This window comes from Molossus molossus, unplaced genomic scaffold (genome assembly GCF_014108415.1).
Source record: "Molossus molossus isolate mMolMol1 unplaced genomic scaffold, mMolMol1.p scaffold_m16_p_4, whole genome shotgun sequence".
Classification (NCBI taxonomy): Eukaryota; Metazoa; Chordata; class Mammalia; order Chiroptera; family Molossidae; genus Molossus; species Molossus molossus.
This window is the reverse complement of record NW_023425377.1, coordinates 81000617-81024914: the sequence shown is the minus strand read 5'-3', so window position 1 is coordinate 81024914 and position 24298 is coordinate 81000617. Positions and strand designations below refer to the sequence as shown.

The window sequence follows — 24298 nt, the reverse complement described above, 5'->3', positions numbered from 1 at the left end:
GGCGCTAGCGCTCGGGCCCGCGCCCCTGTCTCTGGGCCGCCGGCCGCCCGCGCCGCCGCCGCCCGCGCCGCCGCCCTCCGCCTCTGAGAGCTCGGCCGCCGGCCGCCGGCATCCAGCGGCGGGGCGGGAGCGGCGGGGGCGCGGCGGCGCGGGGCTTCTCGGGGCCGCGGGAGGCGCGGCGGCGGCGCGACTCTGCTCGCTCTAGGCGGCGGCGGCGGCGGCTGGGCTCTCGGCGGCGGCGGCGGCGGCGGCGCGGACGCTCCTTCCCTCCCGCCGCCCTCCCTCCAGCCGCCCGCCCCGCCCCGGCCCCGCCCCCGTGACGCGTGCGCTGCCAACAATGGGGCGCGGGGTAAGGCGCACGCGCGGGGCGAGGCGGGGTGGGGCGGGGCGGGGCGCGATCACATGGACGCCGGACACCCTCGCCCGGGGCGCTCAGGCGGGTCCAGCGCTCTTGCAGGTGCTGGCGCTGCCCCAGGTAGGTGCCTGCGGCGCCCCGGGGCCGGAGAGTTCCCGCCTTCTCTTTGCCAGGGGCCCTTCTGTGCCCCAAGGCACTTTGCCCCTGTCCCCGCCCTAGGGCCGGGGTCACTACCCCTAAGACTTCTTGCGACCTGGCCGTTCTGGGACTCTAATCCCTGGTTCCTGTACGTACATAGTGCCCGTGGGCCCCTGAGGAGGTCAAGGGCACCAACATCGCCCAGCACAGAGCGTGCGAGAGCCCGACATTGCGCCACGTGGGCGGTGCTTCCGGGTTTGGGCTGGTTTCCACCCGCCAGAGCCCACGGAGGTGAAGATTCTCTCTTCTCTGGGGTGCCTCACCTTGCCCTGTGGGCACCCAGAGCAGCCCAGCGTACCCAGTTTCAAAGCCACCCTCTCCTCGCGGCCATTCCCCCAGCTTCCTTACACCTTTCGAATGAAGGAGCCCTCCGGTTTTCCAAGGGGGTTTCTCATAAGTGGGCAAGGAGCAGAATGGATACCATGGGGTCACCCGTCCAAGTCTTAAAAGGGACCTCTACTAGGTCCCTGGTTGGTTGTGGAACTTAAGGACAAATGCATGAGCTTTTCAGGTGAGAAAGGGGGTGACCTGACTCCTTTTGCCACGCACAGGCCCCTCCTCTCGTGTCCACCACTACCCTCACAGGTTTTAGGTCTTTCCCCAATCCCCACTATGTAGTTCCTCAGCCAAAGCGGTGCATGGCTGGACAGTTCACCTCCAGTCACTTCTCTGCACCTACTGTCTTCCCTGGCAGATATTCCTCTGCCAATTAATGCCATTACTCCTGTCCTGGCCAGTGTGGTTAGAGCTGTCCACTGCGCTAAAGGGTCAGGGGGTTCAATTCCAGTCAGGGCACATACCTAGGTTGTGGGTTCTATCCCAGGTCGGAGTATATACTGAGGCAACCCATTGACGTTTCTGTCTCTTGGTCTCCTTTCCTCTCTCTCTAAAATCAATAAAAACAGCCCAACCAGTGTGGCTCAGTGGTTGAGCATCAACCCATGCACCAAGAGGTTGCCAGTTCGATTCTGGGTCAGGACACATGCCCAGTTGTGGACCCGATCCCCAGTGGGGGGCATGCAGGAGGCAGCCAAACCGTGTTCTCATCGATGTTTCTGTCTCTCCCTCTCACCTCTCTAAAATCAATAAAAGAAAAAAATTTTAATAAATAAAGTAAAATCAGTAAAAACATATCCTCAGGTGAAGAGTTAAAAAAAAAAAAAGCTCTCACTCCCCTGCCTTGGTCCCTGTGCCTGACCCTTCCCCACCCTAAAATGTTTTTCCTGACTCCCAGGCCACATCTAGCCCACCCTCTTCTCTTGGGGCACCAGGTCTGAGCTGGCCCTGCTATAAATGCATGTTGAGTAAATGACCGAGGAAGTTGGAGATCCTTTACTCCCAGGGTTCAAACTGTTCCCTCAGACTCAGAGGCTATGATTGCTGTCCAGGTTCCAAGGTGGGACAGAGATGAAGGAGGTTGAATGGGGGGTGTATCTTCTGTGGTAGGCTGAAAAGTGGCCCCCCAAAGACAGTCATCCTCACTTGGTAAAGGGACTTTGCAGATGGGATTAAGTCAAGGCCCCTGAGATGGTGTGACCTTGGCTTTCTCCAGGGGGCCCAATGTCAGCACAGGGTCCTCAAAAGAGGGAGACAAGGAGGGTCAGAGTCAAAGATGGAAGGTGCTGTGCTTCTGGCTGTTTAGAGGAAGGGGCCATGGGCCAGGGATGTAGCACCTCTAGAAGCTGGAAAGGATGGGAAACATTTCTCCACTAGAGCCCCCAGATGGCCCAGCCCTGCCCACACTTGGGTTTAGCCCGGTGAAGCCCATGTCTGACTCCTGACCCCAGAATAAATGTGTGTGGTTCAAGCCACAAAATTTATGGTGATTTGTTCCAACAGCCACAAGAGGCTCACACAAGTAAGTAGGCATTTCAGGCAGGCTGACCAGTAGGGGTGCACGGTGGTTCAGAAAGCTCCTCTGCCTACCTTGGGCTGGAAGTAGCCAGGCACATAATAGAGACATAGGGGTGGCTTAGGTTCCATGGTACAGATCCCCTAAATTGTTGGCTTAGAAACCCTGACACCCATGCTTCTGGGGGTCTCACTTGGGAGAAAGGAATTCAGGAGGGACCCTTGAGCTTGGAAAGGTGGCTCAGTGACAGAGAGGGCTGTGGTGTGGGAGGCCCTATTGTGGGGCTGGGGCATTCCACTCTCATGCAGAACCACCGAGGCACTGGGACCCAGGCCCGTTCTACGTTCTGAAGTCTCGAGGTCAGTGGCTGCTTAGGGCTTCTCTCAGTGGCCAGAAACTGGGCATGGTCAACTACACGGTGCTGGAGACATGAAGACCCAAGTTTTTAGGCAGGCCCAACTCCTTTCTAAATGGTGCCCCTAGGCAAGTTGATAACCTGAGCCTGTTTTCCCTCTGAAGCTGGAGCCAGTTCTAGTGGTTGAGGAGGGCTGACTGCAGAGTAAGAGAAGGCATGTGGGGGGCTGCTGGGGTGAGAGATGAACAGAGACTCCATGTCTCTGTGTGGGGTTGGGGGGGGGGGCAGGACACCAAGCCCTGACTAGTGGGATGGGGAACAGAGCACCTGGGGGGCCGAACAGGTGAGGGATCAGGGTTCCCCCACCTCTCACATCAACCTTTAGGTTTGGAGAGAGGCTAGCAATGGCCACTTGACCTGTTAGTGCTAGTCTAGAGCTGCAGGATTCCCTTGGGAGCCTGCCAGGGGCAGAAGGACCAGTTCAGGTCCCTGTGTGCCCAACCCTGAAGAGCCCCCTCAATACACACCCACACTGGGAGCTTCAGGTGCTCCAAGCGAGTCTCAGGGATTCCACCCAGCAGGTACAGGAGCCCCAAATCTTTTGGAAGCCTCCACACCTGGTTTTATGCTAACATGCTGTGACCTGACTGTCACTGTCAGAAGGCCTGCACCTTGGGGTCCACAGGGAAATCTGCTATCCCCTGGAACAGGTCAGCCCATCCTGATTCTGTTATTACCTAGCCTAGGATGGATGATCCACAGGATGCAGGCCTGGGGGCCTAGGTGAGGCCCACATTGCTGACATTCTTCATATTGAACCCAGGCTCCAACCATGCTCACCCAAGATGGCTTTATTCAGCTGTTACTCACAGGGGCTAGTACTTGTCGACTCCCCCACCCCCACTTTAGGGAGGGCTTTCCCTCCCAGGAGGCTGTGGCCTTCCTGGCTCCTTCAGCCCTGGCACCAGGACTTATACAGAGCAAGGCCCATGGAACTCTCAGTCAGCCTTCATGGTTCTCAGGATTTGTGCTTCACCTTGACTTGGAAGGATGTGGTCAATTTTGTTGCACAAGCATCCTTGGAAGATGGAACTAGCAGCAACCCCACACAGCTCTGAGGGGCTCCCATGTCAGCCCTCACCCTTGACCTGCATGCCCACATGTAGCCTGGATTGCCCACGGTGTCTGGCTAAATGATTCAGCAATTAGGGTCCTTGCTGACCATCATAAGATGCTGGTTGGGGCAGAGTGGGCACAAGGTGGCACCCCTCTCCCTAGGCACTGGGGCTACAGAGGATGGGTGAAAATAACAGGATTCTGATGACCTCTGTCCTTAATGCTCCCTGGAGGCCACTGTCCTGGGGGTAGCACTTGGAAATGCTTGGCCATGAAATGCACCTCTGGATAGAACACATAGTACCTGGGCCTCAGTGGCAATTCCAGCCAGGCCACATGAAAACCCACAGACTAGAGTGCTGGCTATTAACTGTACCTGTTATGCAAGGGGAAACTGAGGCACATAGGTCATTGTACATAGGTGCTCCTGGCTGTGAGCAGTCCTCCTCAGTTGGTAGCTGACCCTTAGGCAGTGTCCACCAAGCAGCAGACAATAAGGTCTTCAGATTTGAAGTACAGATTTCACATCCACGTGCAGCAAACACAAAAGATAAAGCAATTATGGGACATCCAGCCTAGTTTGTACCACCAATTTATTGAAGAAAATGTCTAGGTTGTGCCGCTCTTTCAGACACGCTACGAGTGTCAAGGCTTTGCCCAGCTGGGTGGGCACTTAGGGAACCACCCTGCAACCCTTTCTGGGAGGGCTGACAGACTGGCCCAGAGGATTGTCCCTCACACTCAAGATCAGGAAGCAAGACTGTTTCAGGAACCTTTCTCTGACCCCATTAGAACCCCGCATGCTGCCCAGGAGCAGCTGTTCTGTCCAGAAGCTCAGGGCAGCAACAGTGAGTCCAGAGACAACTGCATCCAGAAGCCATGACCCAGAGAGACAGCCCCCTGCAGGTGGGGCCCAGGAACAACCAACACTTCCGGAAGCCTGGCCCTTCAAAGTACAAGTGTGGGGTTCACCAGGCAGGGGACCACTCTCCAGCCATGACCCCAGGTGTTCCAGTGGCCTAGGGAAGTAGACATGCCTGAGAAGGGATGGGGGAACCACCTTCCTCCCAAGCCTGGTCCCATCAAGGCAAGGGCTGAGTCTGTAGGTGCCCCACACAGGCAGGGCTTGGGCAGGGCCTCTGTAAAGACATGGAGAACCAGGCCACCCTGGGCTCCTCCAGGGAGATAGGTGCTCTCCCAGCACAGCTGACACCCAGTGTGGAACATGTCGCAAGGACCCTTGGATCGTCTCTCCACCCTGTGGTCACTTCCCAAGTGCAAGCTGTGGCCTGGGGTCCACCCACACCCGCGCTACACATGCTCCATTTCCTGGTCTTGGTCAGGCTCATCCTCCTCATCCTCTTCATCCTCCACCTCTTCTTCGGTGCCCGGCTTGTCCAGTGGTGCTTCACCATCTCGGGCCAGCTCTTCCACGTGGGCCAGCATGTCAGCCATCAGTGCCTCTTCCAGCCGCTTGCGGACCTGCTGTACCAGCTCCTCCTGCTTCCTGGGGACACACGGAGCGCTGGCAGGGCATGTCCCTGTCTCCAGGAAGACCAGGGTGCGAGGCCAGGGGGATGGATGCACAGACATATATGGGCTGGTGATTTGGGGGGCCCAAGGGTCCTCTAGCCCTGGCCTGTGGCTCACACTCCCTTCCTAAGTGGCTGTGACTCAGCTTTCCAGATGGAATACTCCACCTTCTGGGAGGCTGAGCCCTGGGGTTCCAAGTGCTCAGACAGACATTCGACTCCTGTTCCACTGGCCTCCTCACTCCCTCCTGTGACTACCTTCTCTCCCCACCACCTGGCAGACACTACTCCCACCATTTCTGGTCTGCCTAGTGGCTTTCCCCCTCCCAGGATGGGTGACCACCTGTCTGCTTGGCTCTTTCGGTCTAGTGCACATGTGTGAGCTCTTTTGCTATCACTTGAGTGGGGTTTGCAAAGGGGAAAAAAGACAAGAGCGTCCAGTCCACTGTCTAGCCAGCGTGTCACTTGTCTTGTGGATAACAAGGTTTGCCGAGAGAAAACTCTAAGTGGGGAATGGTGTTCTCTATCTTTTGGCTTCTGTTATCGTGGCAAAGTAGCAGCTGTACCCTGGTCTGCTTGCCCATCTGCCTCCCCTCACTGTGGCATTTAAGATACTCCTCTTGGCCCAGGCCAGTTTTCTCAGTGGTTTGAGCGTCAGCTCGCGGACCAAAGAGTATCACGATTGCGGTTCGTCCCCGGCCCCAGTTGGGGTCGTGCGGGTGGCAACCAATCGAAGCGTCTCTCTCACTGATGTTTCTCTCTCTCTCCCTCTCACTTTGTCTTCAGATAAATGTAAAAATATCCTTGGGTGAGGATTAAAAATAAATAAATAAATAAGATCTTCCCCTTGCCCGGCCGGTGTGGCTCAGTGTTTGAGCACTGACCCATGCTCCAAGAGGTCACCAGTTTGATTCCCAGTCAGGCATATGCCCAGTTTGTGAGCCAAATCCCCAGCAAGGGGGGGGGGGGGGAGCGTGCAGGAGGTGGCCAATTGATGCTCTCTCTCATTGATGTTTCTCCCCCCCTTCCTCTCTCTAAAATCAATAAAGAAGAAAAAGTTTAAGAAAAAAACAGTCCTGGCCGGTTTGGCTCAGGTTCGATTCTGGTCAAGGGCACATACCTCAGTTGCAGTTCAGTTCCCCACCCTGGTCAGGATCGTGTGGGAGGCAACTGATCAATGTCTCTCTCTCGAACTGATGTCTCTCTCTCTCTCTCTTACTCTGTCTGAAAATACATGGGAAAATATCCTCAGGGTGAGGATTAAAAAAAAAAAGAGTCCAGTCGGTGTGGCTGTGGTTCAACATCAACCCATGTACCAAGAGGTCGCCAGTTCGATTCGCGGTCAGGACACATGCCTAGCTTGTGGGCCTGATCCCCAGTGGGGGGCATGCAGGAGACAGCCAATCGATGTTCTCTCATCGATGTTTCTGTCTCTCCCTCTCACTTCCTCTCTCTCTAAAAATCAATAAAAGAAAAAAACAAACAACCCCTTGTCTCAAGTTCTGCATCTTATCTTCTCTGTAACATGAATTCAACATTAGTGTTTGTCAGCAGGTATGGTAAATGTTGGCCCTGTGTGTGTGGGGTCTTTTCTCCTTACACATCTTCTTCTCTGCACATCTCTTCTCCAGACAGGACCAAATCCACTGTCTAACCTGTGACTCAAGTTTTTCATTTTAGTGACTTCTAATTGTAGTTCTGCTTAGCTTTTTTTATCCTCACCCGACATTTTTTTTTTTTTTTTTTGGTTTGTTTAGATAGAGTGGGAGGGAGGGAGAGAGAGAGAGAGGGAGAGAGAGAAACATCGACGTGAAAGGGACACATCGAGTGGTTGCCACCTGCATGACTCAATCAGGGCTGGGAACAAACTGCAACCAAGGTACGTACCCTTAGTGGGAACCAAACCCAGGTCTCTGGCCCACAGGCCGACCGACGCTCTAACTGCTGAGCCAAACTGGCTAGGGCAAGTTCTGCTTAGTTTTAAAAATCCACCCTGGGGTTTTGCTCAATGGTTAGAGCCTTGGCCCTTGGACTGAATGATTGCAGGTTCAATTCTGGTCAAGGGCACGTGGCTGGGTTGCAGGTTTGATCCTTGGCCCCAGTCGGGGTCCTGCGGGAGGCAACCAACTGATGTCTCTCTCACATAGACACTTCTCTCCCTACTCCTCCACTCTATCTAAAAATTAATGGAAAATTATCTTCGGGTGAGGATTAACAACAACAAAAATAGTAATAAAATCCTTCTATTCTTTTTGGAGTTGTGTTCTTTTCTTATACTTCTAATTCCCTCTCTTGCCCTTTTCCTTGGACAGACTCTCTGGCGTGAGGGAGTTGGGGGTGGTAATGTAGTGTTTTAGTTCCGTGTCCTCACCTTACATGGAGCATAGGGGTTTCTCTCTCATACCCACGAAGTTTTGAAACCCCAATTCCTGAGACAGGAAGCCTACAAACCCACAATCCCACCTGATACACCACTCAGGCCATGCCTACTCTGGTTTCCAGTCCCTTCTTTGTCGGGGGCGGGGATCCTTAGAATTCTTAACTTCTTTTGACCTCAGCTGTGCACTGACATTTTAAAGGATGCATTTTATCCTTTCAGCACTTGTAGATGTTTTCTGCTCAATGCCAGTTCAAATCACCTCTTTACCAGGTCTTCCCAGAAGATTCCAGCAAATGGACACTTCTCAGAGTCCATGTGTACCTGAGCACTACCAACTCAGACCTCGCACTCAGGCCCCAGGACGTGTCTATCTTCACCTCTCACTCAGTACTTCCTGCCACACTGTAGAGCAGTGGTTCTCAACTTTTCCTAATGCCGTGACACTTCAATGCCTAATCCCTCATATTGTATGTGGGCGTATCTGCATGTGGGCCTATCTGCCTGGAGATGGATAGAAGAGCGGTGTCTCGGTTCTTAAGACCATTGGAAATACGTGTTTTCTGATGGTCTTAGGCGACCTGTGAAAAGGTCATTTGACCCCCAAAGGGGTCGCAAACCACAGGTTGAGAACTGTTGCTCTAGATCTTCCTTCTCTGTGCTACACACAGCCAGTACCCCACCCTTTAGTAGGTCCCTCAAAGGCCTCATACCCCTGACGGTTCGAAGACACACCAGCCACAAGCCAGAGGGCGGAATGGGAGGGTAGCTACCTGATGTCCTCGTCGGTTACCATGAAGGCCTTGCAGAGGGGCTGGGCTGTGTTGAGCCATACCCCAGGGTTCTTCTCCACGGCAGCTGAGAGCTGCCCAGTGATGGGCATGGTGCTGGTGTGCAGGGCGCTGGCGATGGCTGAGAGTAGGGTCTCGTCTGTGCAGCCGGGTCCCACTCCTGCAGGGGTGCAGGAGGGACAGTCACCACCAGGCACCAGCCTTTGTCCCTCAGCCTCAGATATTGTTCCCAAACCCCCTTATTCTACATGCTCAGGGATGGGTGGCTGTGTTTATAGTGTAGGAGCAAAATCACAACCCGAATACTTCCAGGACCCTCCAGGACAGATGCATCCTACTGGTACAGTGCCTTCCTCCAACCTGTGTTCTGCTCTGGGTAGCTGTCTTCAGGACCAGGAACCAGGTGACTGCCCCTCTGATCCAAGGCTGGAGGTTGAAGGGACCCGGCAGGCCTGGCCCCTCCTCCTAACTTCTCCCCACCTGTCCTGGGGCTTGGAGCTACCTTGCAGGCCCTTGGGGAGGTCCATGGTTTTCACAAGCTCCTCTGCAATATCAAAGGCGTTCAGGCCACTCAGCTTCTTCTCCCAGAAGAGCTACGACCAGAAAGACAGATGTGAGGCTGATAAGACAGCCAGGCACCCCCACATCCAGGTGAACCACAGCAATCTGGATGATGGCTGAAGCCTGTCCACATACAGTACAGTGGTCTCAGCATGACTCTAACCCCAACTCTGGCTGAGCTGCTGGTGTCCCAGCTTGAGAAATGAGGGTGCCATGGCCCGAGGGGCATGTTCCTGCCCTAGACCCAGTGGGATCCAAACCCAAGCTTGTCCTCCCAGAGCAGAGAAACACCAACTCCTATTTTTGGCAGGATGAAGACCCAGGATGTTAAATGTACCATCAATGTTGATGGGTTATTGGTCCCAAAGGACTATCCTGCACACCCCATTATGCATACAGTGTTTGGGAGTTTGTAAATTCGTATGAAAACACGGGTAATTCTCGGTTTTTGCAAAGCAGGTTATAAAGCCGTATATGTATGATCTTATTTAAAACAACCCCATACAAAACTTAACCACTTAGTCAAGAAAACATCGGCCAGAAAAAGCCCCAAGTGCCCCAGCAGCCCTCTGTGTGGTGGGCGGGGCCAGAGCGGGGCTTTGCTCCCCACAGAACTAAGTTCTGAGTTGACTGTTCCTGACTGGCACCTGGGCTAAGGAACCCATGAGTGTAGGCTCTGAAGAGTGGACTGAGGTTCTTCTCTGAGCAAAACTAAATGGCGGATGACGCCAGTGCCATGGGAGGGCCTGGGGGCCCTGGAATGGAAGGCCAAGGGGGCTTCTGTGAAGAATTTGGCAGTGGTATCTGTGGCCAAGGCCATGGAGCTCATGGAGACAAGGCCAAGGAAAAGGCATAGATCCCTGTCACCAAGCTGGGCTGCCAGGTCAAGAATATGAAAATCAAGTCCCTGGCCCTGGCCGGTTTGGCTCAGCGGTTAGAGCGTCCGCCTGCGGTCCGGAGAGACCCGGGTTCAGTTCCCGCTAAGGGCATGTACCTCGGTTGCAGTTTGTCCCCGGCCCTGGTTGGTTGTGCGGGTGGCAGCCACTCGATGTGTCCCTTTCACATCGATGTTTCCCTCTCTCTCTCTTCCTCTCTCTCCCTCCCACTCTGTACAAAAAATGGAAAAATGTCCTCGGATGAGGATAAAAAAAAAAAAAAAAAAGAAAATCAAGTCCCTGGAGGAGATCTATCTCTTCCCCCTGCCCATCAAGGAATCTGAGATCAATGACTTTTTCCTGGGGGCATCCCTCAAGGATGAGGTTTTGAAGATTATGCCCATGTAAAAGCAGACACATGCTGGCCAGAGGACCCAGTTCAAGGCATTTGTCACCACTGGGGACTATAATGGACATATCGATATGGGTATTAAGTGCTCAAAGAAAGTAGCTACTGCCATCCGTGGAGCCATCACCCTGGCCAAGTTCTATATTATCCCTGTGCAGCAAGGATACTGGGAGGAAAAGATCAGCAAGCCCCATACCATCCCTTGCAAGATGACTAGCTACTGTAAGATGACTAGCTACTGTAGCTCTGTGCTAGTGTGCCTCATCCCTGTCTCCAGGGTCACTGGCATAATCTCAGCCCCTGTACCAAAGAAGCTGTTGATGATGGCCAGTATCAATGACTACTATACCTTGGCAGGGGCTGCACTGCCACCTTAGGCAACTTTGCCAAGACTGTCTTTGATGCCACCTCTAAGACCTACAGCTATTTCACCCCTGGCCTCTGTAAAGAGACTGTGTTCACCAAGTCATATATCAGGAATTCACTGACCATCTTGTAAAAACCTACACCAGAGTTTCTGTGCAGAGGACCCAGGCTCCCAACTGTGACCACCACATAATTTTATGCAAGAAAAATAAATTGATGCCCTACGGGGTAGCTCAGTTGGTTAGAGCACTGTCCCGATAAGCCAAGGTTGTGGGTTCGATCCCTGGTCAGGACACATACAAGAATTAACCAATGAATGCATAAAATAAGTGGAACAACAAATTGATGTTTCTCTGTCTTTTTCTCTCTCTAGAAAGCCATCAAGAAAAAAAATTTAAAAATTAAGCATGTTTTAAATAACAAGAATGGACCCAGCTTGGAGGGAACTGAGAGTTTTGGGCTGGGCCTGACCTGTCCTGAGTGTGCATGTGGGATGTGTGCTCACCTGCCGGGGCTGCTCCACAGCCTTCTGGGGGTCACTCTTCACCTTGTTGCTGGGGTGGTTGGTGATCTTGGTCACTGGCTGCTTGAAGATGGATGCTGTCTGCCTGACAGGGAGGGCTGTGTTCAGGTCAGGTTTGCCCTGTGGAGACAGGCACACTGGCACCCAGACCCCCCAGGAGCCTGACTCCTGTGTCCCCCAGTTACTAGCACACCCCGTTGCACCTAGGAACCTGGAGGTGATGTTAAGCCCAAGCCCTGCCTACTTGCTGCCCTTAGTCGGGCTTTGGATGCACACTGACCCCATCTTTGCGTCCTGTGCCTCACTCTCTGTGAAGCATGAGCCTGGGGTCACCATGGCAAGCTGTCCTACAGTCAGGGCAGGGACAGGGGTTAAAGTCCCTCTGAACATGTGTCCATCAGAGACTGGAGGACACACAGTGTCATTGGGCACCCACGAGGACTGGCAGCTGTTGAAGATGCTGGGCAGGGAGGGAAAGTGCGACAGGTAACACAAGTAGCTGGGGACCTCTAAAGGGACAGAATGACAAGCAGTTTCTCCTTTCTCCTTTTCTGTGGCCTCCAAACTTCCCTCAGAGAATGTTTATGATTTCAACACCAAGAGAATTAAACTTGATTACAGAACCAGCTCTCGTTCCCCATCACAGTGGTTCTGAAATATTGTCCCCCCCCCACCACCAAATTCCAGTGTGACTGGGTGGAGCAGGCAGGGCAGCTCACCTTGACCTGGTTGGAGGAGTCATAGCGCACCCGCTGCCGGCTCTTGTTCATCTTGCTCATCAGCATCTTGCCTGTGCGGAAGTCGAAGGCCCCCAGGTCCATGGAGCCGCCCAAGTACCGTGCCAGCTGTGGCTTGCTGCGGAACTTCTTCCCACTTGGGCTGCGGACAGAGAGGAGTCAGGGGCCGAGGAACGCACTGGGAAGCCCTGCAACCCCAATGCCAGGCCCACAGCAGACAACAAGGCCAAAATTAGATGAACGTCATGACCTACAGAGGGATGGGGCATAGCCCTGGGAGCTTGGCTGCCATTTCCAAAACATTCCAGAAACAGAAGTAGGCTATATTCTTGAGAAAAGACCCAATGATAGCAGGTATTTGAGGGGCAAGCCCTAACAGCAGTCTCCTTCTAGTGGTTACAGCGATGGCCACTAGGGTCTCCTAGGGCACAGGGGTGTAAAATCTCATGTTAACGATCCGGGGCCATGCTTGGCTAGTGTGGCTCAGTGGTTGGGCATTGACCCACGCACCAAGAGGTAGCCGGTTCAATTCCTGGTCAGGGCACATGCGCAGGTTGTGGGCCAAATCCCCAGTGGGGGGCATGCAGGAGGGGCCAACTGATGTTCTCTCTCATCAATGTTTCTATCTCTCTAAAAATCAATAAAGAAAAAAAATTAAAATAAAAAAGATTCGGTACCAGGACCCCAAACAACTGCTTAGGCATGACCTGTTTGGAAAGCTAGAAAGCAGGAGTTGTGAGGACCTGGCTGTGAAATTCTGCATCCCGCTCAGCATCTAGGACACAACCAACCCCACCCACTGGGCTACTGTGCAGTGCAGTCAACACAACCTTGCTGGAAACGACCAGCGCAGGACCCAGCATGTAGTAACAGTACTGCCACGTAAACTTGTGCAGCCACTTTGGAAACAGTCTGGCAGCTCTTCAAAGGATCAAACAGCAATTCCACCCCCAGGTATTTCCCCCGAGAATGAAAACATACATCCATACAAAAACAACCCAAATATTCACAGCAGCAGGATTCACAATAGGCATAAGTGGAAACACCAGCTAATGAACAGATAAATACATGACCCCATCCACACAGTGGAATATTACTCAGCCACGAAAAGGAGAGAAGCACTGACACTCTCTACGATGTGGATGAACCTTGAAGACATGATGCTCAGTAGAAAAGCCAGATACAAAAGGCCAGTGTGTGATTTCATTTATGTGAAATGTCCAGAACAAGCAAATTCACAAGTAGAGGAAGTGGATTTGTGGGTCCAGGGGCTGGAGAAGGATGGAGGGGTAACTGCTGATGGGCATGAGGAAACCTCTGGGATAAGCCCCTAATTTGAGCAAATATATGCCAGCCCTCTCCAGTCCTGCTCCAGATGTCCTGGGATACAGCAGATGAAGGACAATACAGGGCAGGGAGGGACCTGTTATAGGCAGAAGGAAACCCACTTCTACAGTGACATGTGGTCAATGGCACATTCAGCTCAGGCAGCTCTACTAGGACCTCCTCCTGGGCAAGTTAATTACAAGAACCTGTGCTTCTTCCCTTGGCCCATCCACATCCACTTGTACAGGTACCTTAGCACACAGTCCCCGACTGCCTCACGTTCTAAAGGCTCTAAGGCCTCTTCTGGAAAGTCCACTTTTCTATTATAGTATGTGCTGGCTGATGTGAACACCCAGCCCACGTGCCCAGAGCAGCAGAAAGGCAAAGAGGAAAGGGACCCCAGAGAAATACTCACCAACATTTCTTTGCCTCCAGTCACCCCCACCCGTTGCTGTTGTCTTTAAAAATGAATGAGAATAGGGAGATAAAAACACAATGTACAGATTAGCAGTTGCTTAGGGCTGGGTGGGGCAGAGGGCAGTGATAGTTAAGAGTGTGGGTTTTTTTGGGGGGTGATCAGAATGTCCTAAAATTGACTGTGGCAATGGCTGTATCTAAATATGCCAAAAATTCAACTGTACACTTTATTGTTTGTTTTTTTATCCTCACCCGAGGACATTTTTCCATTTTCTGTTCAGACAGAGTGGGAGGGAGAGAGAAGAAGAGAGAGAGAGAGAAACATTGACATGAAAGGGACACATCGAGTGGCTGCCACCCGCACAACACACCCAGGGCCGGGGACAAACTGCAACTGAGGTATGTGCCCTTAGCTGGAACCGAACCCGGGTCTCTCCGGACCGCAGGCCAACACTCTAACCACTGAGCCATACTGGCCAGGGCCAACTGTACACTTTAAATGGGTGAATTGTGCCCTGATTGGTTTGGCTCAGCAGTTAAGAGGGTCCACTCATGGACCAAAGGGCATGGGTTCAATTCTGGTCAAGGACACATACCTAGGTTGCAGGTTCGATTCCCAGCCCCAGTTGGGGTAGTGTGAGAGGCAACCAATCAATGTGTCTCTCTCACATCTCACTTCAATGTTTCTCTCTTCCCCACTCTCTCTTAAAGAGAAAAAAAAAAAATCAAGCCCTGGCCCGTTTCGCTCAGTGGTCAGAGGGTCAGGCCGAAGACCAATGAGTCTGGGGTTTGATTCCCATTAAGGGCACGTACCTCGGTTGCAGTTCATCCTACCCCTGGTAGGGTCATGGGGGCGGCAGCCAGTAGATGTGTCTTTCGTATTGCCGTTTCTCTTTCTCTCTCTCTCTCCCTCTCCCTCCCTCTCTATCTGATGATAAATGGAAAAATGTCCTTGGGTGATGATTAAAAAGAGGAAAAAAAATCAATGGAAAAATATCCTCAAAGGAGGATTAACAACAACAAAAAAAGTGAGTTGTGTGGTATGTGTACCCTATCTCAATAAAGTGCCAGGGGCTTGAGGAGGGAATGGGGAGTGATGTTAATGGGTACAGAGCTTCATTCTGGGATGATGAGAATGTTCTGGAAGGAGAGTAGTGATGGTTGCACAATGTTGTGAAATGTACTAAAACTGCCAAATTGTAAACTTTTAAAAAGTGAATTGTATGAAATGTGAAATTGTATCTATTTTCAAAACAGGTTTTGCAGATCTGTACTGACACTGGAAGACATCCCTGATATTTAGTAAATAAGAAAACAAATGAGCACCACAGCCCTTCTATGGAGGTAGCCCCACCAGGAAGCATGGCTAGTTGTGGGGATGGGAGCCAGTGCCCAGCGTGGAGCCGGGGGCCCGAAGAGATGCAAAAGCACATACACTTGCCTCAGACCTGGTCTTTTCCTACACCTTTGCTTCTCACCAGAAGACAGGGTTGCTGTTCTGCTTTTCTTAAGTCTATTTCTACTTATAAAATGAGGTATTTTTGAAAAATTCTCTCTATGCTGCACATCCCAAAGAATTGTTAGGCTAGGGAACTAACTTTACCCAAGTCCTCAATTTCCTGCCTGAACAAAAAATGTCAACCAGGGAGACTGTTTTCACAAAGAAAACACATGGTTGTGGCAGATGCTCTACCTGCGCCCCCTGCCCAGTCTCAGTAGACTCTGGGACTGGAGCTCCAGCAAATCATAAAGATGGAAGGGTGAGTGGGTGAGTCCCCATGGGACAGTCTGTAGAGTTACTTCACCTCTCCTGCAATGCAATTCTTCAAAGAACACACTCGTTCACTCTCACTTTCTGGAGGAGAAAACCATGAACTCAAGGCCTGCATGTCCCTAGGGGCAGGGCTAGAACCCAGGGACAGGTTTATCTAACTCCTCAGTCTCACACTGCATTAAGAGAATCAGGAAAATCTATCCATGCTCCTGCCTAGTTGCCTGGTTTAGATAGGGGCTCCAGAGAGTGATGAGGCCAGGAACCCACATTCCAGGAAAATACCACAGTTCCACATCACATCCTTCTAGACCGCCCACCACTAGGAGAAAAGGGGGCACCTAGTAGGTATCTGATAAGTCACTCAGGCCAGAGACCTGGGAAAGAAGCTGGACCCCAAGCCCCCTCCTTTCGCATCTCAGGCCCTCACCTCTTCAGTGCAGCATCTGTCCATTGTCCTTTTGGAACTTTCCCCCACCTCCAGACCCTGATGTTTGGGGCTGGGGCCTCAGAATGGGGTCTCACTCAGCTAAGGCCCTGCCAGGCTGTCAGGCAGGAGACAAGAGGGTGCTCTAGCCATGAGGGCCTTGGTTCAGCTCCTGAGCTGCAGACTGCTCTCTGCTTTCCGGGCTCCTGCAGTTCCCAATGCCTGGACTGCTCTTCCAAGCTCCACTGTTAGGGCTCAGCTAGGTGTCACCTACTCAGAAAGCCCTCCCTGACCTGCCCCAGCCGTATTCAGGCACCCCACACCCCTATTACCCTCTCTCACAGATCCCTGCACTTCTCAGCATATGTCACCACCTGAAATCCAGGAGTAACGGTGAGGGATGGTGCCTCAACTGTCACCCAGGAAGGGCGGGCTAGTGTCTTACTCCCAGCTGAATGGCCAGGACCCAGTAGTGCCGGACACGAAGCAGATGTTGCGGAGATGTTTGTTAAATTAATAAAGAACTAGAAGCAGAGAAACCTGCCTCAGTCCTTGGATCTAAAACAAAGCAAGCACACAAACATACTTAGAATTAAATGTGGCATGCGGTTCCTAGTCTAAGGCCTCCCCACTGACCTAGGACAGAACTAAAAGGATTCACATTTTCTAAACAATCTGTGAGGGAGTGGATGGCAGCAAATAGGAATGCATGTGTCCCTAAGAAATACTGTTTGGCCCTGGCAGGTTTGGCTCAGCGGTTAGAGCATCGGCCTGTAACCAAAGAGTCTCGGATTCAATTCCAGTCAAGAATATGTACCTTGGTTGCAGTTCTATCCCAGGTCCTGGCTGGGATCAGGCAGGAGACAACCAATTGATGTGTCTCTCACATCCCTGTTCCTCTCTCTCTCTCTCCCTCCCTCCTCCCCTCCCACTCTATCTGAAAAAAATCAATGGAAAAATATCCTGGGTGAGAATTTAAAAAAAAAAGAAACACTGTTTGCAGTGCCACTATGTCAATGAGTAAGTTAAAGGGTCCAGCCAATTCCCATACACATTTAGAGGTTCACAGTTTCACTCCCATTGCTGCCCTGTACTTTTTGGAAACTGGAAACCAGAACCTGAGCTTGTCCTAGATCAGTCACTCTCTCTTCCCAGCTTACTTCCCCCTTCTCCCAAAACAGGGCTAGCACAGGCCTACCCCCCACCCCCATGGAGCATCGGTTCTGCTTTTCTTTGGCCTCAGCCGGTTTCTGGGCCCATAACCCCCTAGCACCTGCTGGCATTCAACACGAGGAAGGTGTCCTGCCGGCTTTCACAAGGGACCTGAAGCAAAGGGGAGGGAACCGTCAAAGCTGGGTCAGAAACAAAAGCACGTTCTACCAGTCATCGAAAGAAGGAGAGAAGGCGAACAGCAAGCGGTCCACTGTCTGGGCCTGGGTCTGGATTGCAAGTCTCCCACTAATTCTTTGTTCCACGGAGGGGGTTCGGGCAATTTTTCTGCCACTCTCCCAGGCCAAGGGCAGCCCCTCCTTCCAATTTGGGGGAGGGGAACTAGAAAAGCCTCAGGCCACCAATAACGTCAACACAGAGGCGGGGCACTGTGTGTGCGGGGTTCACAGCCTCAGGGCCCTTGTCTCTGCGGGCCCGGGGGGTTCACGACCAATGCGCGGGGTGGCGCTCTCGGAACATACCCAAAGATGGGAAAGAGCGGCCCTTCAAAAACACGCATCCCCGGGGCCCCGCCACCGAGGGAGGGGCCCAGGAACCTGCTTTCCTAGGTATGCCCTCCCGGGCCATCAGAGAAAACCTAGCCCAGCTCCCACCCCTGCCTCCCAGCGGCGTCTGGCCTGCACTGGCGTCCCTCGGCCCTCCGGCAGGTTTGCCATGGCCGCCGAAGAAAGGCAAGCGATCGACAGCCTGGTGTCGATCCAAGGGCCATGCGGTGGCGCTGGGGGCGCACGCGCACTGGACTGAGGATTAGTGTGAGCGAGGGGGAGTACCGCGCGCGGTGGCGCACGCGCACTGGGTCAGGCGCCCGCCGCGCGCCGGTACGCACGCAGGACGCACGCGCGGGGCCCAGGCCGCGGCCCGGGTCAGGGTGCCCAGGCCGCCGCAGAGGCCGCTGGGAGGCGCTCGTTGGGGCCCTGCCCTGCCAGCACGTTCATTCACCTATAGTAAAAGACATCCCTGTGGCCGGCCGACAGCCCCGACCTTCTGGGCACTTCTTCCCTCTCCCAGCCCTGCGGGAGCGCCGGGCACTCCCACCTCTTCCGCTCCATCGCGCCCGGCTCCTTGGCCCGCCGCCGCCGCCGCTGCCGCCGCCCGGACCCCCGGTCTCCGCCGCCTCAGCTGCCTCCGCCGCCGCCGCCACTTACCGTGGCTGTTCCGGCCCGCAGGCCCCCACCCTCCACCCCCAGCCGGGCGCGCGCCGGCTTTGCCGCCCTCTCAGCCCCCTCCCCGAGCTCGCCAGCCCCCGCTCGGGGGGCCGCTCCGCCCACCCGCCCGCGCGCGGGGCAGCGTGCTGCGCAGGCGCCACGCAAGCCCCGCCCCGCGGCGACAGCGCCAATCAGCACGCGGACAGGGAGCGGGGGGCCTGCGGCTGCACGAGGCTCGCGCGCTCCGCGCCTGCGTCCAATGTCTGTGCCACCGCCTGTCTCACAGGGGTCTCCCTCCTGCATCTGTAATCACATCCCCGTCTGGATTCCGGGTTGCCCGTCCAGTGCCAGGTCTCTGTGCTACTGCCCTCCGGTCTCATAGCGTCCAGCCTCTTCACCGGCGTCCACATCCTGAGCCATTGCCATTGACCAACACCTTGCATAACCCAGGTCCCACCCAACGCTTTTCTGAAGTCTCAGAAATCGGGAATACGTTTCCTCCCTGCCTCCATCTTAGCCCAGTCCACATCTGTCGCCTCGGGGGTCCAGGACCCTCCTATGGAACCTCTCGCTCTCCTTTTGTCTCTGTCCCTCTATAACCCCTTCCCCTCCCCAGCCACAGGGTCCAGGTGGCACTGCCCTCTCAGTACCTCCCCTGCCTTCATTGCTTCCCCAGAGTAGATCCTAACCGGCCCAGGGCAGGTGCTTGAGACTGCTGCATTAGTGAACAACTGTGGCCGGCGCCAGGATCAGGCTGGACCTCCTGACCGCCCGTCCTAGAGTCCGCTCTCTGGGTGAGTTGGGAGGATGTGGATGAGAAAGCCCCAGGCTCCACTCTGGGTGATTGAGGGGTGGTCCGCACACCTGGGTCTCCCCTGCAGGTGTCTTCTCTGCCCTGGGCCACGTGATTCATGCTCAGGTTGGAGGCAGGTCCTAGGCAGGGAAACCCAAGCCCACATCAGGTAGATGTTATTTATTAAAAGTCTTAAAGTGAATGCAACTTATCAAGATTTTTTATATCTCCTTCCCCTCCTGCACAGAATGCAGCAGCCTCAGGTGAGCAGGGCAAAGTGGTCAAGCGGGCGTCCTGAATGGGCAATCACCAGGTTACAAAGATGGTTTGAAGCCTTAGGTTCCAATGTAGAGTTCAGATCCAAACCCAGAACTCCCAAGACCCTGGTTTTAACCGGCTCTTAACTGCTAGGTGTGTTTTCCAGAATGTACAACTTTCTTTTTTTAAAAAAAAATCCTCACCTGAGAATATGTTTTTATGATTTTTAGAGAGAAGAAGGGGAAGGGAGAGAGAGATAGCAATGTGAGAGAAATATCTATCAGTTGTCTCCCTTACGTGCCCGACCAGGGATCTGGTTATGTGACCTGATTGGGAATCCAATCTGTAATCTCTGTGGTCTAAGGGTCAATGCTCCAATCAAATGAGCCACCTGGCCAGAGCACAACTTTATTTCTTAATATAAGAAATATAATTACAGCCCTGGCTGGATTGGCTCAGCGGTTAGAGCGTAGGCCTGCAGACCAGAGAAACCTGGGTTCAGTTCCCGCTAAGGGCATGTACCTCGGTTGCAGTTTGTCCCCATCCTGGTTGGGGTCATGTGGGTGACAACCAGTCGATGTTTCTCTCTCTCTTCCTTCCTATCTTCCTCCCCCGCAAAAAAAAAAAAAAAAAAAAGCAAAGAAATATAATTACAGAGACAGTCACGTTAATTGTATCAGTGAAGCCATGTGAACATGTATAAAGGAAAAGATATTAATACTCCCACCTCATGTCAGGGGTTCCCAGGATTACCCTCTCTGTCCTGATTTCAGTTTTGGGGGTATATAGAAATGGAATTCCAGAAGTGAAATTGATGAGTCAGATGGTAATTCCATGTCCATCATTCTATTTTCCAGAGCAGCTGCCCCATTTCACATTCCCACCAACAGTGCACGAGGGTTCCATTTTGTCCATATCCTCACCAGCACTAGTTTTCTGGGTTCTTTTTTTTTTAAATCCTCACCCAAGGATATTTTCCACTAATTTTCAGATAGAGTGGGAGGGAGGGAGAAAGAGAGAGAGAGAAACATCGATGTGAGAGAGACACATTGACTGGTTGCCTCCCCCACAATCCCAGCCAGGGGCGGGGATCAAATTTCAACCAAGGCACGTGCCCTTGACTGGGAATCGAACCCATGACTCTGGTCCGAGAGCTGAACCAAATTGGCGAAGGCTTATTTTTGTTTTTTTTAACAAAAGGATATTTTTCTATTTATCTTCAGATAGAGTTGAAGGGAGGGAGAGAGAGAAAAACATTGAAGTGAGACGGACACATAGACTGGCTGCCTTCTGCAGGACCCTGACCAGGGCCAGCGACAAACCACAACCCAGGTATGTGCCCTTGACCGGAATTGAACCTGCGACTCTTCAGTCTGTGAGCCAACACTAACTGCTGAGCCAAACCGGCCAGGGCTTTTTTTTTTTTTTTATAGTAACCATCCTGATGGGTGTGTGGTGTTGGGTCACAGGATTTTGACCTACTGTCAAAATATACAGCCTATGTGTCCAAGCTGAGCCCCTGGGATCATACCCCAAGCAATTGGTCCACAGGCCTTATGCAGACTCGATGGCCTGACTGGGAGGATGAACATGACCCTGGGAGGTAGGAATGGGGCTGTCTACTCCTCTCTCCTTCAGCTGGGCCTTACTTGCACTTTGCTTCTTTGCAGTAAACCTCCTTTTCCAGGCTGGCTGACTCAGTCCCCCCACACCCTCTCCTGCCCATCTCCACAAGGGAAAAAAGAGAAATTAAACCAGAAGGTTCCATATGAGGAACCTTTAAAAGACTTTATATGGCAGGGTCTCTCCCTTGGCACTGCTCACATCAGGGGCGCATTCTCTGTGTGTGTGTGTGGGTGCATCCTGGGCACTGTGGAGTATTGAGCAGTATCCCTGTTCCCCACCTACTTGAAGCCACAAGCATTCCCAGACGTGACAACCACAGATGTCCCCAGATACTGCCAAGGTCCCTGCAAGTTAATACGAGGCTAGGGAGACACTCTCCTGGGGCCCAAATTTAGTGGGGGGAGGGGTGACAAATACCTTGGTTGTCAAAATGAAAGGTATTAAAGGAATACTTTAACAATTCAAAATGAACACAAAAAATTCATTGTGAACAAAATGTCAAAAAAAGTTCTTATAGCCCTGGCCGGTTTGGCTCAGTGGTTAGAGCGTCGGCCTGCGGTCCTGAGAGACCCGGGTTCGGTTCCCGCTAAGGGCGCGTACCTCGGTTGCAGTTTGTCCCCGGCCCTGGTCGGTTGTGCGGGTGGCAGCCACTCGATGTGTCCCTTCACGTCGATGTTTCTCTCTCTCTCTCTGTTCCTCTCTCTCCCTCCCACTCTACCTGAACAACAACAACAAAAAGTTCTTATACTAATCAATAAAACTATCAGGTTTAATATGCATGAAACCAAGAAAACCAACGATATCAGATACTGAATTTATATTGCACTGTCCTTTAAACACCCAGAAAGCATAAACTGCTAAGAATATAGATTCCATACAGTGCATCAAAATGTCAAAATTTTAAGTAAATATAGGATTGAACAAACAGTGCTGTGTCAAGCCATTTTGGAGACCAAGAGAAAATGAGAAATGCCTTTTTTTAAAACATATTTTTATGTCTATTTATTTTTATTTTTTATCCTCACCAGAGGACATTTTTGCATTTATCTTCAGACAGCAGGAGAGAGACAGGGAGGAAGAGAGAGAAACATCGATGTGAGAGAGACACATTGAGTGATTGCCACCCACATGACCCCAACTGGGGCTGGGGGCAGACTGCAACCAAGGTATGTGCCCTTAGTGGGAACCGGACCCTGGACTCTGGTCCGCAGACCGACGCTTTAAATGCTGAGCCAAACCAGCTGGGACTATTTATTTTTATTTTATTTTTTTAATCTTCACCAGAGAATATTTATCTTCATATAGAGTGGGAGAGCAGGAGAGAGAAACATTGATGTGAGAAGGGCACATCAACTGGCTGCCTCCTACACGACCCCGACCAGGGCCAGGAATGAACTGCAACCGAGGTATGTGCCCTTGACCAGAATCGAACCCGTAAGTCATTGGTCCTCGGGCTGACGCTGAACTAAACTGGCCAGGGCTGTCCTTTTATTTTATTTATTTATTTATTTTTAAATGTTTTTTTATCCTCACCCGAGGACATTTTTCCATTTTTTGTTCAGATAGAGTGGGAGGGAAAGAGAGGGTGGGAGGGAGAGAGAGAGAGAAACATCGACGTGAAAGGGACACATCGAGTGGCTGCCACCCGCACAACCCAACCAGGGCTGGGGACAAACTGCAACCGAGGCATGTACCCTCAGCGGGAACCGAACCCGGGTCTCTCTGGACTACAGACCAACGCTCTAACCGCTGAGCCAAACCGACCAGGGCTGTCCTTTTATTTTTAATGATGAACGTTTCCCCTGGAACATTAAAGTTATTGAAAAAGTATTAAGATATTGAAAAGAGCCCAGCTGGTGTGGCACAGTGGTTGAGCATTGACCCATGCACCAAGAGGTTGCCGGTTCAATTCCTGGTCAGGGCACATGCCCAGGTTGTGGGCCAAACCCCCAGTGAGGGGCATGCAGGAGGCAGCCAGTTGATGTCTTCTCTCATCAATGTTTCTCTCTCTCCCTCTTCCTTCGTCTCTTTATTATTACTATTTTTTTTTTTTATCCTCACCCGAGGACATTTTTCCATTTTTTTTTGTTCAGATAGAGTGGGAGGGAGAGAGAGGAAGAGAGAGAGAGAAACATCGATGTGAAGGGACACATCGAGTGGCTGCCACCCTCACGACCAACCAGGGCCGGGGACAATCTGCAACCGAGGTACGTGCCCTTAGCGGGAACCGAACCCGGGTCTCTCTGGACCGCAGGCCGACGCTCTAACCGCTGAGCCAAACCGGCCACAGCCCTTCCTCTTTTTATAAAAATAAATAATAAAAAAAGAAAGAAAAAAGATATTGAAAACAAATTATATTAAAACTCACAATACTGACCTGTTTGGCTCAGTAGTTAGAACATCAGCCCAAGGACCAAAGGGTTGTGGGTTTGATTCTGGGTCAAGGGAAAGTACCTGGGTTGCAAGTTCGATGTCAGGAGGCAGCCAATCAATGTGTCATCTCATTGATGCCCCCCACCCCTTCCACTTTATCTTAAAATCAATGGAGCCTGGCTGGTGTGGCTCAGTGGTTCAGTATCGACCCATGCACCAAGAGGTCGCTGGTTCAATTCCTGGTCAGGGCACATGCCTGGGTTGCAGTCTTGCAGCTGATTGATGTTTCTGTCTCTCTCCCTCTCCTTTCCTCTCTCTCTCAAAATCAATAAAAATATAAATAAATACATAAATAAAATAAATCAATGGAAAAATATCCTCGGGTGAAGATTAACAACAACAACAAAAAAAAAACTCACAGTACTTTGAGCTTAAATATTCTATCTGTATCCAAACCTGGATTTACTAGAATTTCACTTTTCTGGCTTTCACAGAAGCAAACTCAGATATGTGTGTGTGTATTTTTATTTTATTAAAAAAAAAATTTTTTTGTTCTTTACTGAAGTTAGAGAGAGGGAGGGGCCCTGTCCAGTTTGGCTCTGCGGTTAGCGCATCAGCCTGGGGACCAATGACTCAGGTTTGATTCCAGTCAAGGGCATGTACCTCGGTTGTGGTTCGGTCCTGGCCCTGGTCAGGGTCCTGTAGGAGGCAACCAGTCAATGTGTCTCTCTCACATTGATGTTTCTTTCTCTTTCTCTCTTCTTCCCTCCCTCCCTTCCTTCCATTCTATCTGGAAATCAATGGAAAAATATCCTTGGGTGAGGATTAAAAAAACAAAAACAGAGAGAGGAAGGGAGAGGGAGAGAGAGACAGAGACATTGGTGA

General features: G+C 52.1%; 1 protein-coding gene and 1 non-coding gene across 4 annotated transcripts; both read right to left on the bottom strand.

The window, feature by feature from the left end:
• Positions 1–4451: 4451 nt before the first annotated feature.
• MBD3 (methyl-CpG binding domain protein 3) lies at positions 4452–18344 on the bottom strand. 3 transcript variants are annotated; one of them, XM_036240294.1, is made up of 6 exons: positions 18254–18344; positions 12030–12189; positions 11293–11430; positions 9079–9169; positions 8559–8736; positions 4452–5383 (listed from the first exon to the last, which is right to left on the bottom strand). In XM_036240294.1, exons 1-6 carry the CDS (start codon positions 18265–18267, stop codon positions 5188–5190), a joined length of 777 nt encoding a protein of 258 aa, XP_036096187.1. In that variant the 5' UTR covers positions 18268–18344; the 3' UTR covers positions 4452–5187. The 3 variants fall into 3 exon arrangements, with proteins under 3 accessions (XP_036096187.1, XP_036096186.1, XP_036096188.1); XM_036240293.1 differs by having other exon boundaries at positions 18158–18341; XM_036240295.1 differs by lacking the exon at positions 18254–18344 and adding an exon at positions 13789–13831.
• A 3441-nt stretch (positions 18345–21785) lies between these two features.
• On the bottom strand, positions 21786–21924 carry LOC118616676. The gene has a single exon (XR_004956658.1). It is a non-coding gene; the product is annotated as a small nucleolar RNA SNORA8 (small nucleolar RNA).
• Positions 21925–24298: the final 2374 nt, after the last annotated feature.

Bases quoted from the DNA above. Each gene is read 5' to 3' on its own strand.
- MBD3 (XM_036240293.1), bottom strand. From the start codon at position 18,267: ATGGAGCGGAAGAGGTGGGAGTGCCCGGCGCTCCCGCAGGGCTGGGAG. The intron at 12,190-18,157 runs GTGAATGAACGT...CTCTGTCCGCAG, and splicing joins AGGGATGTCTTTTACTATAG to CCCAAGTGGGAAGAAGTTCC. The intron at 5,384-8,558 runs GTAGCTACCCTC...GTGTGTCCCCAG, and splicing joins GTAACCGACGAGGACATCAG to GAAGCAGGAGGAGCTGGTAC.